The 20,032-nt window shown below is 39.7% G+C and overlaps 1 protein-coding gene across 7 annotated transcripts in view; it reads left to right on the top strand.

Moving 5' to 3' along the window:
* Positions 1–20,032, top strand: part of PPP1R9A (protein phosphatase 1 regulatory subunit 9A) — a 368,034-nt gene that overhangs the window by 253,979 nt on the left and 94,023 nt on the right. For all 7 annotated transcript variants that reach the window (XM_077490762.1, XM_077490767.1, XM_077490765.1 and 4 more), the window contains exon 11: positions 1,303–1,465. In XM_077490762.1, coding sequence (XP_077346888.1) covers positions 1,303–1,465 — 163 coding nt within the window. The remainder of the gene's footprint in view (positions 1–1,302; positions 1,466–20,032) is intronic.

Raw genomic sequence — 20,032 nt, 5'->3', positions numbered from 1 at the left:
TTTGTGCACTGGTTCAAATCATTTGGTGGAGGGGGAATTATGGTGTTGGGTTGTTTTTCAGGGGTTGGGCTTGTCCCCTTAGTTCCAGTGAAGGGAACTCTTAAAGTAGAAATATAGGCAAATCTTTTGTTTTTCATTATGGATAGAGTAAAGGAGGCCATCTTTGTTCCATTGCAAAGATTTCCCTTCACTTCCTGTCCCATAGACAAACAGGAGATGAGAAGAAATCCCTGCAAATTAAGGGAATTCCTTCTATTACTTTCCTGTGGAAAACCCAAAACCTGGGCTTTTCTTTTACTTTGACTTTCAATGATAATGGTAAACAGGACAGATGAAGAGGGAGAATCTCCATAGCAGGGGCACAGACAGCCATAAAAAGTGTTCTAATCCCTTTGCACTCTATCCTTAACTAAAAAAAAAAGTTTTGCCTTTACTTATACTTTAATGCCCAGTAAACACGAGTGGAATTTCCAGCCGAAAAATCTTGGATGGTTTTTCCGACAGAATTCCGCTCAAGCTTGCCTTGCATACACACGGTCACACAAAAGTTCTTTGAACTTTCGACCGTCGTGAACGCGGTGACATACATGATGAGCCGAGAAAATCAAGTTCAGTGCTTCAGAGCATGCATCAAATTGTTTCTGAGCATGCATAGGAATTTTGTGTGTCGGAATTGCTACAGACGATTGGAACTTTTTCCAACCAAAAAACAGAGAACCCGCTCTCAATCTTTTGCTGGCAGGAGCATACACACGGTCGCATTTTACAACCAAAAGCTCTCATCGGTCTTTTGCTGGCCGAATTTCCGATCGTGTGTACGGGGCATCAGGCGTCAGCATACTGAGACATTTTGGACAATTTCATGCTCCCAACTTTGTGGAAACAGTTTGGGAATGGCCCCTTCCTGTTCCAACATGACTGCGCACCCGTCCAACATCAGTGCCTTACCTTACAAATGCACTTCTGGAAGAATGGTCAAACATTCCCATAGACACACTCCTAAACCTTGTGAACAGTCTTCCTAGAAGAGTTGAAGATGTTATAGCTGCAATGGGTGGGCCAACTCAATATTGAACCCTGCGGGCTAAGCCTGGGATGCCATTAAAGTTCAAATGTGTGTAAAGGCAGGTGTCCCAATACATTTAGTTATTTAGTGTATGTAGTTTAGTAGCTTCTTCTTCTCAAGAAAAGATGCAGGGTGAAGATCCATGGCAATGAGATCACCGTGCATAAAAGATTTCTTGGTTGGCCCTTTCAGTAAAGACCCAATGCATTTCACTCATTTCTCCCCTATCCTTCTAGATCAAAGACCTGGAAGCAGAGGTAATCCGGCTCCTCAAGCAAAACGGCAGCCAGGTCAACAACAACAACATTTTTGAAAGTCGGACATGCCTTGGCGACGACCCTGTGTCAGCCGAAGACTTGGGTGAAAAGCAAGAGCAAAGTTTGGATGGCTTGAAGGAAGGTTTGTTAAAACATTGAAAGTCTTCTGTTGGCGGTTGAGTGACCCTCCTGACAATATGCATACTGCATGTATCGAGCACTGTGCCATAGCCAAGCGCTCCTAACATTTCCCAGAATGCCGTGTAACAATGTACCGTCATTTCCGGATGCTTCGTTGTATGGTAATACAGGCTCATCTCTCTGTATATGTTTCTCACTGTCCAGATTGGGGGTTGTCTAAACATTGAATACGAACAGAAGGGGGGAGAGGGTAATATATACATACATGTTTTGTGTTTTGTCTTCAATTGTAAAATCAATAAAAGGAATATGTACATGATCAGATGCAAAGGTGCGACCACTTAAAGCGTGATTCATTTTGACATTTCAGAACCCAAAAACGTGTCATGAGGACACTAAGCAATATGTACTACTTTTTGACTTCTTCAGTAAGAAACAATATAGTATAACCACTTGTCAGAAATCAACTACATATCATAGAGTAACAAATGCATAAAATCACTTATTAGCTTTGTAATGTATTGCTTCATTGGTCATTAATTTTATTCATATTCAGCCATTTTAATTGCCTGAAATCAGGCTTGCAGTAGAAGTTGTTGCTCTATGAGCTGCTGTGTAGGAGAGGGAGGTATTTAGCAGGGGGGACCGGAAAGGAGTAGGCTTAATGCTTTGGAAACGCGCTCAAATTTGTGCATCTTCCTGACATACAGAGAAATGATCTGCCATTTAGCTGATGCACAACAGTGCTGGTAATTGTTAAAGGCACCACCTCGCGTTTGCGGTTCAGTGTGGAGTGTTCTTTTTCAGGAAAATAGTCAGGGACTTATTTTCTGCATTTCTCACGCGTAGGGCAGTCCATTGAAATGAATGGGCTGCCCTACAAGTGATGCCCTGGAAGGCACGAAAAATGTGCAGAACAGCACCCCGCGCTTGGTCACACCTGTAGGTGTGAACCAAGCGTAACGTGAGTGCCATGAGTGTGGCGAGGATCATTAATGGAGGTGGAGCAGTGGCACAAAATTTGCAGAGCTACAGGTCTTAAGAAGTGTTGTCACTCTCTTTATGCCATGCAACTATAAAGCATGGCAGGAATGGTGGGAGATACCAGATTATGGGGTGCATATGTGAAAACTATTTGCAGAGAGATTCATCCCGTACAATGTACATTCATTCTGTGTGAATCGGGCCAAAACGTGGTTAGAATATTTTCTCTCCAGGTTGAATGTTTTTCATTCATACAAAATAGAGTGAATCAGGAAATACTGCATTATGACTACTAGATGGAGCTGGTGATCACAGTAAATAAGAATTTGTTTCCTATGATCACCTGCTCCATCCAGTGTCCGTAAGGCGCTGTATTCCTGATTTGCTCTATTATGGATTAAAAACAGGGATTTTTTTCTCAGAAAGTCCGTGTCTCCGCCCCCTACCCACCTCCGAGCACCATGTCTTAGTTCCACCGTCTACCCACGCTCCAATACCACCCCTTTCTGAGAATACAGACCCAAGTATAATTCTGTGGTGCTAAGTAAATTGTATGGAAATTGTTAATGATAACAAGAAGATCAGTAAAATTGAATTGATATTCTGCAGCCAATAACAGTAAGCCCTCCAGCAACAATAGACCCCCCCCCCCCCCCGCAACAAAATACCACCCCAGCAACAATAGATCCGTTCCAACAACAATAGGTTCCCTCGCAATGAAACTCCACCCTACTAACAATAGATCCACTCCAGCAGTGACAGACCCATAGCTCACAACTTTTTGAGATGGAAATGAGGGATGCAAAAGTATGAAGGCATAGGACACGCCCCTTACCACACCCCCTTAAAAGAGAATTGTACAAAAAAACAAGATTGGTTAAACCCACAAGTGCTTTTTTGTTACCACTACTATTCATTTAATTCCTTTAAAAGCCGATATAAATTTTACAAATGCAGCAATTTATAAATTCAATGAATGGTTTAGCGCTGGAAAACACTTTTTGACAGATAAAAAGTGCATTTTATATATAGATATAGATCAGACCAAAATGAGGAGGAATGAGGGACAGAGGGACAGAGGGACATTGCTCCAAATCACGGACAGTCCCTCGAAATCAGGAACAGTTGGGAGCTATGATAGACCCCAAGCAGCAACAACAGATCTCTCACAGCCAGCATCAGTAGGCCTTCCAGCAGCCAGCAGCAATACACCTCTTTCTCAACAGTAGATCCCACCTAGCAACAACTGACCCCCCCCCCCCCCCCAGAATATAAGACCCTCCAGCAATAATAGATCCCAGCAACAAAAGCCACCCCCCCCCCCCGTATAAGACCCTCCAGCAATAATAGACCCCCACAGAAAAGATGCCAGCCATGGACAATAGATCCCCCAGCAGCCATCATGAATAAACCCTCGGGCACACTCCAGCACCCCTTGCCTTTACATACATTCAGTGCTGGAGGTGCCAGAACTGCGTTGCCTTACGTTCCCCCCTGATGAAAAATATTCAACCTGGAGACAAAATGGCATAATAACATTTGTTTCTGCCCCCATTCGCACAGAACAAATGTACATGCATTTTTAAAGGACGACTAGCTCTGCACATTTTTTTTTTTTTTTTTTAGAAATACACCCCTATGTGTGTTACTTTCCTATATACACACTTTAACTGCTTATTTAGCAATTTGGCTTGAATTTCTATTTAAACTGTCTTTCTTTGGTACTTCCGATCAAAGATTCATTCTTCTCTATAGAACTCATCGTATGTGAGGTCCAATGATAATGTTATGATATTTCTGCAGAGCAGTGTCACTTGTGTGTTCTTTATGGGTGTATACACACCTGTGCATATATTAACACACCTTTTTATTTTTTTTTGTATATTGACAATATATATATATATATATATATATATATATATATATATATATATATATATATATATATTTATATAGATATAGATATATAGATATAGAGAGAGAGAGAGATATCTCTCTATATCTATCTATATATATATATATATATATATATATATATATATATATATATATATATTGGGTTAAGGCAGCCCAAACAGACCTTTGGAGCAACCCTTGTGCACCCCAACACCCAGAGCATTTATATGTGGGCATTATAGTGCAATGTGGAGCCGGCCCATCAATTTACACTGCGTATGTGCATTGGGGTGCTAGTAAGATTATGTGGAATGCACTGCAATGCGGTGAATGCACGGCAGCCTGCATAGATGTGAATATAGCCTAAAACTATTTTTTTTTTTTTTTTTAGTAAATCTGAGAAACCTATGTTTTCGTTTGTGATGGGCTGTCTGGGATTATTTAGAAATAGGGGGATTGATACGAACAAACCTGCTCCTAACAGCCAATTGGATTTTACTTTCAAAATCTAAATTGCATATCTGTAAGGCTAGGTTCACATGATTGCAGCTGCGACTTGATCCAATTTTCAGTTTAATTTCCTGGTGTGACATCACTTGATGCGTTTTTGACCCATTTTCATGCAGGAGACTGCAGCTGGTGGTTGGTAAGGAGCTGGCCCCCCACTGGCATCCCAGTGACTCATTCCTGCTGTCAGCCGGGGATTCCTGGCTGGCAGCAAAAGGTAAACAAAGGAGTGCAGACAGTAATAAAATGAGAAAAAAAAAAAAAAAACAGCATGGGGGTCCCCCCACAATCCTTGCTCTGATAAGGGTCTAGTATGAATTTTGGCAGAGGCTCATGCCATTTTTTATTTTTGTTTTAGCTTGGGGTTCCCCTTAAAACATGCCAGACCTGAAGGCACTAGTATGGATTGTGGGGGGACCCCTACGCCAATCATTTTTTATTTTTTTTGCCTTTGACTACATTTTGCTGTCAGACAGGAACCCCTGGCTGATAGCAGAGAAGAGTCACTGTTTTTTCAGATGCCAGAGGTGGGTAACTACTAAAATCCAACACAAAACTCTATCAAAAACGCACCAAAAATGTACGTACATGCATTTTTCAAATGCGTTTTTTTGGTGGATTTCTATGGTGCCAAAATCGTGCAGCAAAGTAGCACCAGACCCTTTTTCAAACAATGCACTGTGCTGCACTGCACTGAAATCGCATTCCTGTGAACCAGGCCTAAATGTATTGTCTTAAGGCCAACCCCAGCCTTCAGAAAAAAAGGTTTACAATGTTCTGCATGCTTATACTACATGCCCAAGAAAAAGTCAGGCAAGAAAAGTAGGAACTCTGACTCAGTCATTGTGAAAAAAAAGTCAGCAGCTACAAAAACTGTAGTTGGCTGTGACTTCCTGTGGCTTCAAAGCCAGCTTCTCACTGCGCATGCGGTGTTCGGATTTGGGATGGTGATTGAGAGGGGGGAGAAGGAGGAGGAGGAAAAACTGAATATCTGCTTTCAATTTTCCTTAGTGGTTCTACTGTGCTGCAGCAGTCCAAAATGTAGTGAAAAACTTAAAGCGGAAATAAACCCTATCTTTTTCAGCCAGGGAGGCTGCCATCTTGGTCTCAGTTTGATCTTCAACTGACATGATGCTGCACATGTGATCATTTATGACACCAGCCATTTGATGGTTTGACAGTTTGGTTGAGAGCACAAGCAAATGTCACAGCATTCCCGACATGCCAGGAATATAAGGGCACTTTCACAATGGGGCAGGCAGGCACCACAAAAATGACGGTAAAGCACTGCTAAAAATAGCAGTGCTTTTTGGGCGCTAGCGGGGAGCTTTTAACCCCCACTGACGCTGAAAAAAGGGTTAAAATGCCGGCAAAGCACTGCTGCAGCCCATTCATTTCAATGGGCAGGGGTGCTTTAGAAGCAGTGTATACAACACGGCTCCTAAAGTGCCTCAAAGAAGCTGCTTGCAGGACTTTTTTGAGCATCCTACCAGTGCACCGCTCCAGTGTGAAAGCCCTGGAGTGAGATGAGAGGTGTTTACAGGCACTTTGCAGGCGCTATTTTTAGCGCTATAGCACCTGTAAAGCTCCTCAGTGTGAAAGGGGTCTGTTTTTGAAACTGTTAAATTGATGGGTTTAGTTCCGCTTTAGTGGCTTTGTGTCTATGGTGGTGAGGCTGATGTCTGCATTGGTATCATAACTGTCACATCTGTATTGGATGCACATGGGATGTATTTAGCTGATCTAGACTGAGTTCAGTTGGGCTTTAAAGCGGAACTAAACTCGCTAACTGTCACATGTGCTTGTGCTTTCAACCAAACTGTTAAACCTTCAAATGGCTGGAGTCATAACTGATCACATGTGCAGCATCATGGCAGCTGAAGATCAAACAGAGGCCAAGAGGGCAGCTTCCTTGGCTAAAAAATATATGTGAGTTTAGTTCCGCTCCCATTGTGATCTGTACTGTCCCATACACACAGTCGGAAATTCAGACGGAAAAAGATTGTTGTCGGAAAATCCGATCGTGTGTGGGCTCTATCGGACTTTTTCTGTCCGAATTTCCGACGGAAAAAGCTGGATCTAAAATTTCCCGACAACAAAATCTGATCGGACTTTTTCCGATTGTGTATAGAGAATTCTGAAGCACAAAGTGCCACGCATGCTCAGAATAAATTTGGAGACAAAAGCTATTGGCTACTGGCCTCTACGTACGTTTTGTTTGTCACCTCATTTGGAACGATCGGACTTTCCGACAACTTTGTGCAACCGTGTGTATGCAAGACAAGTTTCGGCCAAAATCCATCAGAAAAAAATCATATGGATTTTGTGGTCGGAATGTCCGATCGTGTGTATCGGGCATACCAGTGTTCGTGCCTGAGCTGTGCCTATTACAGATTGCTTGCCTGCTGCTTCTTGCCTGGATGAAGCAGAAGAGTTACTATTGAATAACATTTTGTGTAATGGACTCATTTGTTGCATAGGACAGCGGTTCTCAATCTCAGGACTGCAGGAATAATTTGCACCAAACAGTTCCTTATTGTACTCTTGTTAACATTCTATCACCACCAGAGCTTCCCGTAGTACCACAGCCAATGAACTGGGGGGCTGTTCTTCCCTGGGGGGTCACCACTGACTACTTTAGCTATTTTGCACATGTATTGGAGACTTTTGTGTTTTCACTGGAGTTACCTTTTATCTAAAATATAACATTAAAGGCATAATTAGAAAGTCTTATGAAATTATGACTGGTGTCATGCACAGTGCTGTGTGTGATAACAGACTGGAGAAATCGAATTGATTTTTTTTTCTTGAATTTTGCAGTTTTACAGAAATGTATTGGCTGTGAACACAGATGGCTGTAAACACTGATCTCTAAAGTGCTGACGCTCATAATTCATGCCTCTGTGCTGCTGCTGCTGTCGGCAACAATAGAGTGTGGGTTCATCTACCGTCAGCCAAGTGTTTGCTGCTATTTTCCTACCTCTACCTGTGCAGCATAGATTTTAAAGAGACCCTGTCACACAGCAAGCCGTCACATATTTGTGTTACTCGCCCAACAAGAGATTAGGTATAATTCTGGTTTGGGAGAATCCTGTGAGATGATCCTCTTCTGTAAGTTTACATCTACTTTTTCTCTGTGTCTCCTGGGTAAACCAAGAGATCTGAACCTTGGCATAGATGTCCAGATGTTCCTGAATTTTATTTCTTTACATACCTCTATTCAGAAGGGCCTTGGAGCATCCTTCTGTGATGACCACAGGCAGTTTACTTTAATTCTTCCTGTAATGCAGGTCAGGCCAGGTCCAGGTATCTTTTCAAACACTATTGTAGTACTTGAGGGTGGGATAAGGAGGTGGAATACCCAAATTGCAGACGATGAAGGTTTCTCCTGCTGGCAGTTTCTGGGGGCTTCAATTCCAGGAGCAATCAACTTCAATTGAAGTAACTCATAAGAAAACATGGGGTCACTTCCAGTTGACTAACTACAGCCTTAGGTTCCTTTGATACTCAAGACACACATCCTACCTTTCTCCAGCTAATAGGCCTTCAACCAGGCACACAGACTGCCAGCAAGGTAAGGGTCCTAGCCAAGAAACCTTCAAGCAATGGGCTCTTTCTATTTGTTAAAAGTCAACAAAAAAAATAAGGGGCTTGAAGCTTAATTTAGAAGACACTTCTTGGTTACTTTTTTATTATAAGGGTCCTAACCAAGAACCCTTCCACCAATGGGCTCACTCTATTCGTTAAAAGCCAACAAAAAAGGGGCTTGAAGCTTAATTTGAAGACACTTCTTGGTTACTTTTTCCATTATATAATAGTTAGTTAACTGTGCCTCCATAACCATTTTATGTATCCCAGATACACCATATGCTTATTGAGGTATTTCTTCAATTTTTGTCCACAATGTTTCTGGTTTATTAGCCATCATCCCTGCAAGCTATAAAAGACATAGTTTCCAAAAGAAGGAGTTGGGAAGTTGTAAGACAGGATAATTGGGCAGGTTATGGAAAGGGACCCAAAATTGAACCAAAGTCCACCAACAAAACACTTTAAAGTGCCACGTGGCATTTCATTCTGAGATGAGCAATCAATACCGCGTTTGTGTGTGTTGTTGGAAGGTATGGCCTGTTTTAGGAAGGCATGCTGTACTTTAATCACTATATTTTAGTGGAGGGTTTTTTGGTTGTCTATGCCCCCTAGCCATACGTTGACTGGTAGTGCTTCCCTGAACTAAAACAAAATTGGAAAAATAAACACTGAAATCTGATTGGCTACTATGGAACATAGACCTAATTATGTATGATATCTCTCTTAGTAATGATGATGCTGATGCATCATTTGTACTGTAGGTGATGAATGGGATGAATTTTCACTCATCCATTGGACAAAGGGCCAAGGCAAACTTAGTGGAGCACCTATGGGTGACCTTTACTGTCAACTGTCAAAGCCCTGCCAACTTCTTAGTAAGCTCAGCCTCTTTTCACATGATGTTATAGTGGGTGTAGATTAGAGCATTACCCTACTATGGAGTTCAGATTGTGAAAGTGTAAGAACATTGTGAGGAGCACCCACAATGTGACTGGTTTTGCTATACCTATAAGTGCCATTAGTAGTCCTCAGATCCTTTTTATGTGTGCCTGTGAATCTCAGGATCACAGGCACTCTTTGTACAGAGACCTTGACTTGTTTCGTGCCTAACACATCCAACAATTCAATGCAGGTACCTCTGTTTGCCAAGAGATTTGTTACTGAAAGGTGGTGGAGCAGGAAGAAGATTTGAAGGGCTCAGTATAGTGTACTCTTTAGGTGCACTGAAGTCAATAAAGATTGCTGCAAGCATCCAAAGGTACCTTCACCTATTGTGGTTGATTTACCGGGGGCAGTAGAACAGTAGGGAACATTATGTAGATATCTAAACTGCAAATGAAGCGTAGTGGAGAATCTTTAAATTGAACCTGTCATCTTAAAAAATCGGCTGCCTAACACTACTCAATGGAGTTGGATAAACTAAAAGCAAAGAGGCTTGCCACTTTGCAAAGGATTTTTTCCTTAGCTTATTGAATGTGGTGAAAGTTTGCAAAGAATACCCAATCACTTGCAAGGAAATAAAAAAAAAAAAAGTATTATTGTTGCACATAATTGAATGATAGAATTTAGCAAATCTTCATCCCATTCCTTAAGGCCGCCTTTCTTAAAATTTTCAACACAGAGGAACCCTTCAATGAACGTTCTGGTCTCAGGGAACCCCTGCTAAAAATTACTATATCCATGCTTCCCAACCCATTGAGATCGGAACAAGGGACACCTATTAGCAAAAATATGGATGCATAAACCACACCCCCTGCCACGCCCCCTTAAAAGAGAATTATACAAAAAAGATTAGTTAAACCCACAAGTGCTTTTAATTTTTTATTTTTTTTACCACTACTATTCCTTTATATTGGCTTTTGGAATATACAAATGCAACCATTTAGAAATTGGATGAAAGGTTTAGCACTGGGAAACAGTTTCTGAAAGATAAATAGTGCATTTTATATACAGTTATATAGATCAGACCAAAATTAGGACGAAAGAGGGACTGTGTTCCAAATCAAGGACAGTCCCTCTAAATCAGGGACAGTTGGGAGCAATGTACACTGCTCAAAAAATTAAAGGAACACTTTGAAAACACATCAGATCTCAATGCGGAAAAATATCATGCTGGATATCTATACTGATATGGACTGGGTAATGTGTTAGGAATGAAAGGATGCCACATCGATTGATAGAAATTAAAATTATCAAACTACTGTACAAAGGGCTGAATTCAAAGTGACCTGGAAAATCAAAGTGAAAAATGATACAGCAGGCTAGTCCATTTTGCTGAAATTTCACTGCAGCAACTCAAAATGGTACTCAGTAGTTTGTATATCCCCCACGTGCTTGTATGCATGCCTGACAATGTTGGGGCATGGCCCTAATGAGACGACAGATGGTGTCCTGGGGTATTTCCTCCCAGATCTGGACCAGGGCATCACTGAGGGACTGAAGTGCAACCTTGCGGCATTGGATGGACCAAAACCTAATGCCCCAGAGGTATTCTATTGGATTTAGGTCAGGCAAGCATGGGGGTCATTCAGTGGTATCAATTCCTTCATCCTCCAGGAACAGGCTGCATACTCTCGCCACATGTCATGCACCAAAAGGAACCCAGGACCCAGCATAGGGTCTGACAATGGGTCCAAAGAATTCCTCCAGATTCCTAATGGCAGTCGGGGTGCCATTGTCTAGCCTGTAGAGGTCTGTGCGGATATGCCTCCCCCAGACCATGTTATAGGCAGCATAACGTTCTCTGTGGCTTCCCTAGACCCTTTTACGTCTGTCACTTGCTCAGTGTGAACCTGCTCTCATCTGTGAAAAGCACAAGGTGCTGGTGGCAGACCTGCCAATTCTGGTGTTGGATGGCAAATGCCATTCAAGCTCCACAGTGCTGTGCAGTGAGCACAGGGCCCACTAGGGGATGTCAGGCCCGATTGTTTGGTTAGAAACATTCACACCAGTGGCCTACTGGAGGTCATTTTGTAGGGCTCCAGTAGTGCTCATCCTGTTCCTCCTTGCACAACGGAGCAGATACCCGTCCAGTTGATAGGTTAAGGACCTTCTACGGCCCTGTTCAGCTCTCCTAGAGTAACTGCCTGTCTCCTGGAATCTCCTCTATGCTCTTGAGACTGTGCTGGGTGACACAGCAAACCTTCTGGCAATGACACGTATTGATGTGCCATCCTTGAGGAGTTGGACTGCCTGTACAACCTCTATAGGGTCCAGGTATTGCCTCGTGGTACCTGGTTGAGAAACCCTGCCCTAAGCTAAGGGAAAATTCCCTTGCAAAGTGAACAATCTTTTTGCCTTTAGTGAATTAACCCCATTAAGTAGTGTTAGACAGTCTACTTTTTAAGAGGACATGTTTATTTTAAAGATCTCCATTTATAATTAATCTATCCATGGGAGGTCCCCTCCTGTCCTACTGCCCCCTGTTAGACATGTGCAGTTCGCTTCATTCCAAATTAGTTTTTTGCCGAAATTCGACAAATTAGTTAATTCGGAAATATTTGAATTAACGAAAACCCATTTAATGAATTTTCCGTAAAAATTTTAAAATTTTGTAAATTCAGAAATTCAAAAATTCGTAAATCCAAAATACGAAAATACGAAATGGAAACATGATAATTCAAAAGGACGAAAATCCAAAATAACGAAAATCAGAAAATTCTAAAGAACAAAAATCAGAAATAAGAGCGAAAACTCAAAAATTCTAAATAATAACTTATAATAACTTAACTATTACTAACTATTAAATTATAGGTATCGGAATTTCCTTTCAAATTTGGCTGTTAGTGAACGTAACGAACACAAATTTATTTATTATGAACTAACAAATACCGCATCTAGACGAATGGAACATAAAACATGAATAATAAATAATAATAGGTAATAATAATAATAACTTTTATTATTATTACTTATTATTATTAATTTGTTACATTCCATTTGTTTAGATGCGGCATTTGTTGTTTCGGATAATTCATAACTTTGGATAAATTCGTAATCATTACACTCACTAATAGCCACATTTGAAGGGAAATTCAAATATCTATAATTGATTAGTTATTAATAGTTATTATTAGTTAGTTATTTTGGATTCTTGAATTTTGGGATTTTCATTCTTATTTTTGGATTTTCGTTCCTTTGAATTTTCGGATTTCCGTTCTTATTTCTGCATTTTCAAATTTTTGAAGTTATGACTTTACAAATGTTGAAATTTACGAATTTTCTAATTTACGAACTTTGGAATTTACGAATATACGAATTCTCTCATTTTAGAATTTACGAATTTTCAAATTTATGAATTTTTTAATTAACGAATTTTAGAATTCACAAATTCTTGAATTTACAAATTCATGAATTTATGAATTCACCAATTCTTGAATTTTTTAATTCACAAATTCATGAATTCACAAATTTCGATCATAACGAATGACCCAAAAAATGAAAGTAAAAAAAATAAAAGAAAAAAAAATGAACAAATTTTCCAGCAGTGCACATGTCTACTTCCTGTAGCCCCAGGCTTGAACTTCAGGCACAGAACAGTGTAGGGAGCTTTCAGCTAGAGAATCAGAACTCTACAGCTGTGTTTATTTGGTTTGTCTTGCAATGATGTTATTCAGAAAAAGTAAGATTCTGACTGCTGTGTGTAACTGCATTTTGCTCATTAAATTTTTCCCATATAAATAGGCTACTCCAGAAAGGGAGAAGGTATCATATAAAAAAAAAAAACATAAAACAAAGCAAAACGTAAAACAAAACAAAAAAAAAATCCCTTTCATTTCCATTCCTTGCCAATTAAAGGACCCCCCACCCCGGTGAGCCAAAACACAATCTAGTGATCGGTAAATATCTTATTGTGCATCGCTGTCTTCTTCCCGTCCTCTTGCCTGACATTCAGCCGTTTGATTTAATTGCCTCTTCCAACGGTTACTAAATATAGACCTTATTTGGCTCCCATCTGCTGTGCAGCGGCAGTATAAAATACTGTTATTTTCCAGGGAAGATCATATGTTGCATTTGTTGGTGAGCCGGGCCCAGGACTTACTGGGGGGGGGGGGGCTAAATTTAAAGATCCGGCACCGGATTGTCAATGTTTCAGCTGATATGGGGGCTTCCTGCTGTTAAGATGTTACACAAATAGTATACTGAAGCTGAACTCCAGAATTACTTTAACCACTTGACTTTCGGAAGATGTACCCCCCCATGACCAGGCCATTTTTTTTTCGATACGGCACTGCATAACTGACAATTGTGGCGTCGTGCGACACCGTACCCCCCAAAAAAAATGTCCTTTTCCCCACAAATAGAGCTTTCTTTTGGCAGTATTTGATCACCTCTGCATTTTGTTTGTTTTTGTGTGAGGCCCCATGCACACCTGACATTAAAATAACGTTATAAAAATGCCAGTAGCTTTGCAGTGAGTCTTTCAAAGTGTTTTAACGTTTTTGCAATAGCGTTTTTTAGTGTTTTTCTGCATTATCATTTTTTTTTGCATTTTTTTTTCAATGGATCATAAATGTTGAAAAACATTGGTGAGCCACGTTTTTGAGGGTTTATCAACATTCATCAGTGTTTATAAGCATTTGCCATTTTTTTGTGGTCAGAAAAACGACTCCTGAACGCGATTTTATGGTGTTTAGAAACTCCATTGCTGATAAAAGTTCAAAAACGTCCATGTGTGCATGGTCATATGGGCTGTTAAAAAAAATGCCCAAACTCCAAAAAATGTCAGTTTATGAGCTGATCGCTGCCAATACTAGTAAAACAAAGTATAGTATAGATCTCATTATTTGTAGATGCTATAAGGCTCCAAACAATGAGATCTATACTTGAATTTTTTTTTTCTATTTTTTTTTTTTTTTACTAGTATTGGCGGCGGTCAGCAGGATCGTCATATTGCGGCAGACATTCGGACACTAACTGTCACTTTGAGGCAACCAGTGACACTAATGCAGTGCTCAGTTCTAAAGATATGCACTGGCACTGTACTAATGACACTGGCTGGGAAGGGGGTTAAACATCAGGGGCGATCAAAGGGTTAAATGTGTGCCTAGCCAGTGTTTTTTGGTGTGCTGTGTGTGGTGCTTTTACTAGGGGAAGTCATGGATTTTATTCCCTGCTTTGCGGAGAAAGAAAATCGATTACTTCCCCCGCTGACTTCGTTTTACAATCTTCTATAGATTTACTTATTCTGTAGGGAGCGGTTCCTTACACTATACATCCAATTTATGTCATATCAGGTAGTAACCGATCATTTGAGATTGTAAAAAAAAAATATGGTACCGTGTGTGTCCAGCTTTACACCAGTGAGAGTTATTTAAAGCTGAAGTCCAGGCAGATATACATCAACACTAGTGCAGTGCCTTGGATTATAAAAGTATTCATACCCCTTGAAATATTTCACATTTTGTCATGTTACAACCAAAAACGTAAATGTATTTTATTGGGATTTTATGTGATAGACCAACACAAAGTGGCACATAATTGTGAAGTGGAAGAAAAATGATAAATGGTTTTCCAAATTAATATGTGAAAAGTGTGGCGTGCATTTGTATTCAGCCCCCTTTACTCTGATACCCCAAATTAAAATCTAGTGGAACCAATTGCCTTCAGAATTCACCTAATTAGTAAATAGAGTCCACCTGTGTGTAATTTAATCTCAGTATAAATACAGATGTTCTGTGAAGCCCTCAGAGGTTTTTTAGAGAACCTTAGTGAACAAACTGCATCATGAAGGCCAAAGAACACACTAGACAGGTCAGGGATAAAGTTGTGGAGATGTTTAAAGCAGGGTTAGGTTATAAAAAAATATCCCAAGCTTTGATCATCTCATGGAGCTCTGTTCAATCCATCATCCGAAAATGCAAAGAGTATGGCACAACTGCAAACCTACCAAGACATGGCCGTCCACCTAAACTGACAGGCCCGGCAAAGGAGAGCATTATTCAGAGAAGCAGCCAAGAGGCCCATGGTATCTCTGGAGGAGCTGCAGAGATCCACAGCTCAGGTGGGAGAATCTGTCCACAGGACAACTATTAGTGGTGCTCTCCACAAATCTGACTTTTATGGAAGAGTGGCAAGAAGAAAGACATAAGAAGTTCAGTTTGCAGTTTGTGAGAAGCCATGTGGGGGACACAACAAACATGTGGAAGAAGGTGCTCTGGTCAGATTAGACCAAAATTTACTATGCGTGGTGGAAACCTAACCCTGCACATCACCCTGAAAACACCATCCCCACCGTGAAACATGGTGGTGGCAACATCATATTGTGGAGATACTTTTCTTCAGCAGGGACAGGGAAGTTGGTCAGAGTTGATGGGAAGATGGACAGAGACAAATACAGGACAATCTTAGAAGAATCTGAAAAAGAGTCTGCAAAAGACCTGAGACTGGGGCGGAGGTTCACCTTCCAGCAGGACAACGACCCTAAACATACAGTCAGAGCTACAATGGAATGGTTTAGATCAAAGCATATTCATGTGTTAGAATGGTCCAGACCTCAATCCAATTGAGAATCTGTGGCAAGACTTGAAAATTGCTGTTCACAGATGCTCTCCATCCAATCTGACAGAGCTTGAGCTATTTTGCAGAGAAGAATGGGCAAAATGTCCCTCTCTAGATGTACAAAGCTGGTAGAGACATCCCCAAAAAGACCTTCAGCTGTAATTGCAGTGAAAGGCGGTTCTACAAACTTTTGACTCAGGGGGGCGCTATACAAATGTACACCACACTTTTCACATATTTAATTCTAAAAAATTTTGAAAACTATCATGTTCCTTCCACTTCACAATTATGTGCCACTTTGTGTTGGTCTATCACATAAAAGCCCAATAAAATACATTTACATTTTTGGTTGTAACATGACAAAATGTGGAAAATGTCAAGGGGTATGAATACTTTTTCAAGGCACTGTAAATGCAGTTATGTGTTCATTAAAAACCATTAAATGTATTTTACCTGAAACTAGCAGAAGTATCTGAATTTGTCTTATGTCATTCCTTGCACAGTAACTCTCGGGGGTATATATTTCTAAACAAAAAAAAAATGTCACTATGCCAATGTTTCAATTATTCATGTATATTTCAGATAATGTGTGTAAAATGTTTGCTTCCTATGATCATCAGCTCCATCTTGTGGCCATCATTTTTTTATTTTCCTTAAAGAATATGTAAACCCCAACATTTCATATTCCTGATATGTTCCTGCTGTACCATGTACTTGTATGAAAAAGTGTCCTGTTTTCTTTATTTTGTTTCCTTTGTGTAAAATCCCTGGTGATCCTGCCAGTCCCTCTACTTTCCTATTAAAAACTGACCGTTCTAGGCATGAAAGCACAGTGCTGTCATTTCCCTAGCTATGCTGGGAACTCAGCCTGTTCTCCTCCAACGATCAAACTTGTCCTGACACACCCCCTATCCACATCTGCTGGGGAGATCAGTGTAATGCTGTTTTTCCTCCCCTAGCTCTTATGCATCTGAAAACTAAGGGAATGTGATCACTTATAAAGGTTTTTTTTTTATATCTATACACATGTTTTGCCTTTCATTTCTATTTTAAACTAAATGGGTTATTTTATAAGGTGAGGGTTTTCATACACTTTAAAGGATAAGTTCACCTTTGGGAACATGTTATATGTTCCTGTTTTTAAGGTGGAACATGTAACGTGTTCCCAATGCTGCAGCCGCTGCCCGCTACCTTCCATCCCTATGTCAAAAATCCGAAAATAAGAAATAAAATCTGAAAATTTGAAATAGAATAACCAACCAATAAATTATTATTAATAATTATTAATTATTATTAATACTTTATTATTAATAAAGTATTGGTATTTCCTTTCTAAATTTGGCTGTTAGTGAACATAACGAATACGAATTTATCCGAAGTTACGAATTATCCAAAATAACGAATGGCGCATCTAAAAAAATTTAATGGAACAAATTAATAATAAAAAATTATAATAATAAAAGTTTTTTTATTATTATTGTTATTTATTACAATTAATATGGCATTCGTTCTTTCGGATAATTCGTAATTATTCAGAATCTTACTTTTTCTGAATAACATCATTGCAAGACAAACCGAATAAACACAGCCGTAGAGCCCTGATTCTCTAGCTGAAAGCTCCCTACACTGCTCTGTGTCTGAAGTTTAAGCCTGGGGCTACAGGGGGTAGAAATGTGCACTGCTGGAAAATTTGTTTTCGTTTCATTCCTTTTTTTTTTTTTTTCATTTTTTGGGTCATTCGTTATGATCGCAATTCGTTATTTCAATATAAAATCATAAATTTGTAAATAAGAAAATTCGTAAATTTTGAAAATTGGTAAATTGTAAAGGTCGTAAATTAGAAAATCCCAAAATTCGAAGGAACAAAAATCCAAAAATAACAATGAAAATCCCAAAATTCTAAAATCCAAAATAATAACTTACTAACTAATAATAAGTATTACTAACTATTAAATTATAGGTATTGGAATTTCCCTTCAAATTTGGCTGTTAGTGAACGTAACAAAAAACGATTTTATCCAAAGTTACGAACTATCCGAAATAACGAATGCCGCGTCTAAACAAATGCAACGTAACAAATTAATAATAACTTTTTTATTATTATTTATTATTAATTTGTTCAATTCGTTTAGGTGCATTTAGGTGCGGCAATCAAGTTCAATTTGTTTAGGTGCGGCAATCGTTATTTTGGATAATTCGTAACTTCAGATAAATTTGTATTCGTTTCATTCACTAACAGCCAAATTTGAAAGGAATTTCCAATACCTATAATTTATTAGTTAGTAATAGTTAAGTTATTATTAGTTTGTTAGTTATTACTTAGAATTTTTGGATTTTCGTTCATATTTCGGATCTTCGTTCTTTAGACCGTTCGCCGCCGGCGGGCTCCCGACCCGGTCCTGAGCTCCATGACCGTAGCTGCGGAACCAGCGGACCCGATCGCCGCTGGTGTCCCGTGATCGGGTCACCGAGCTGAAGAACGAGGAGAGGTTCTGTGTAAACAAACCTCTCCCCGTGCTTCCTACTGTGGCTGTCACCGATCGTCTGTATAGGGAAAGACGATCAGTGATGTCACATGCCAGGCCACGCCCCCCTACAATAAAAAAACCACATAACGTCATACATAACCCCTACACTACCCCCTAGTGGTTAACCCCTTCACTGCCAGTGTCATTTACACAGGAATCAGTGCATTTAAATAGCACCGATTGCTGTATAAATGACAATGGTCCCAAAAATGTGTCAAAAATGTCCGATGTGTCTGCCATAATGTCACGGTCACAATACAAATCGATGATCACCGCCATTACTAGTAAAAAAAAAATATTAATAAAAATGCTATAAAACTATGCCCTATTTTGTAAACGCTATAACTTAACAAAGTGAACTTATCCTTTAAATGTACAAATCAGGAAAAGACCACATTTTGGACACTAGATGGAGCTTACAATCATAGTAAGTAAACATATTACTAAAATTGCAGGGATTATTAGTGATAGCTTTGTGAATGAGACATTCACACAGGAATTTTTTTTACAAATTGGTATGAAAAGCAGCAAGGAGAAGCCGACCAGGTGTGCTATTTGCACATGTGCCAACATGAAACATTCTGACAGAAGTATTGAGGAGGGAGATGGCTTGATCAGTCTTCTGGTGCTCCTTCACTGTCCAATCACAGGCAGAGGGCTGACCTTCCTGTACTGCATGAAGTGCAGTTAAGAAAGGTCACTGAGTTCTATCTGGTCCCTACCAGGAAGACCAGACAGTTTACATTTTAGAATTTCCTGGGTGGAAATGCAGATGCTATGACAGGCAAAACAGCTCTCGTATGTATATTTGAACTGTGTATTTAGCTGTGTGCCTTGAGTTCAGCTTTAGGCCTTATTCACATTGGCGCACCCATCCGTACACCCGTGCAAAGTGCAAAGGCTGTCTGCCTACTCAGTACCCCAAGTGGGCAAAGACTGCCCTTTGCACAAGTGTACAGATAGCTACGCCCATATGATCATGCAATACTGCCCACATACAAGTGTACATAAGATAAGGTACGACCATATGATCATGCAATACCAGAAGGAAAATATAAGTAAAGCATGCTTAGCCCTTAGGTTTGGTTCACAACTATGCATTTTTTTATTTGTGCTTTTTTGCAGAAACGCACTACAGTCCATTTAACATGGTATGGGACACGTTCACATCAGTGTTAATTTTGGCAGCAAATTTCAATTTTAGTTTTAGTCTTAGGACTAAAACGGCATTTTAGTTTTAGTCCCATTTTAGTCTTCTGCAATTGTTTTAGTTTTAGTTGTATTTAGTCGACTAAATCTTCAGTACATTTTAGACGGCTAAAACTCATTTTAGTTGTCTAAAATCTAATAGGTGTAATTAAATTGTAATGTATTAGTTAACATTTCTCTACAATTTCCAAACTCATTATATACTGCTGGAGTGAAAAATCTAATATGTTATTTATTATGGCATTGAGGTATGAACACGCACTACAGACCAGTGTTCATTTTGAAGTTAAATTTCAATTTAGTTTTAGTCTTATGCCCTGTACGCACGGTCAGACTTTCCGACGGAAATTGTGCGA

The sequence above is a fragment of the Lithobates pipiens genome, unplaced genomic scaffold (assembly GCF_037356315.1).
Source record: "Lithobates pipiens isolate NorthernLeopardFrog02 unplaced genomic scaffold, aLitPip1_a1.2 Scaffold_19, whole genome shotgun sequence".
Classification (NCBI taxonomy): domain Eukaryota; kingdom Metazoa; phylum Chordata; class Amphibia; order Anura; family Ranidae; genus Lithobates; species Lithobates pipiens.
Note: the sequence above shows the minus strand (reverse complement) of the source record. Positions and strands in the feature narration are given on the sequence as shown.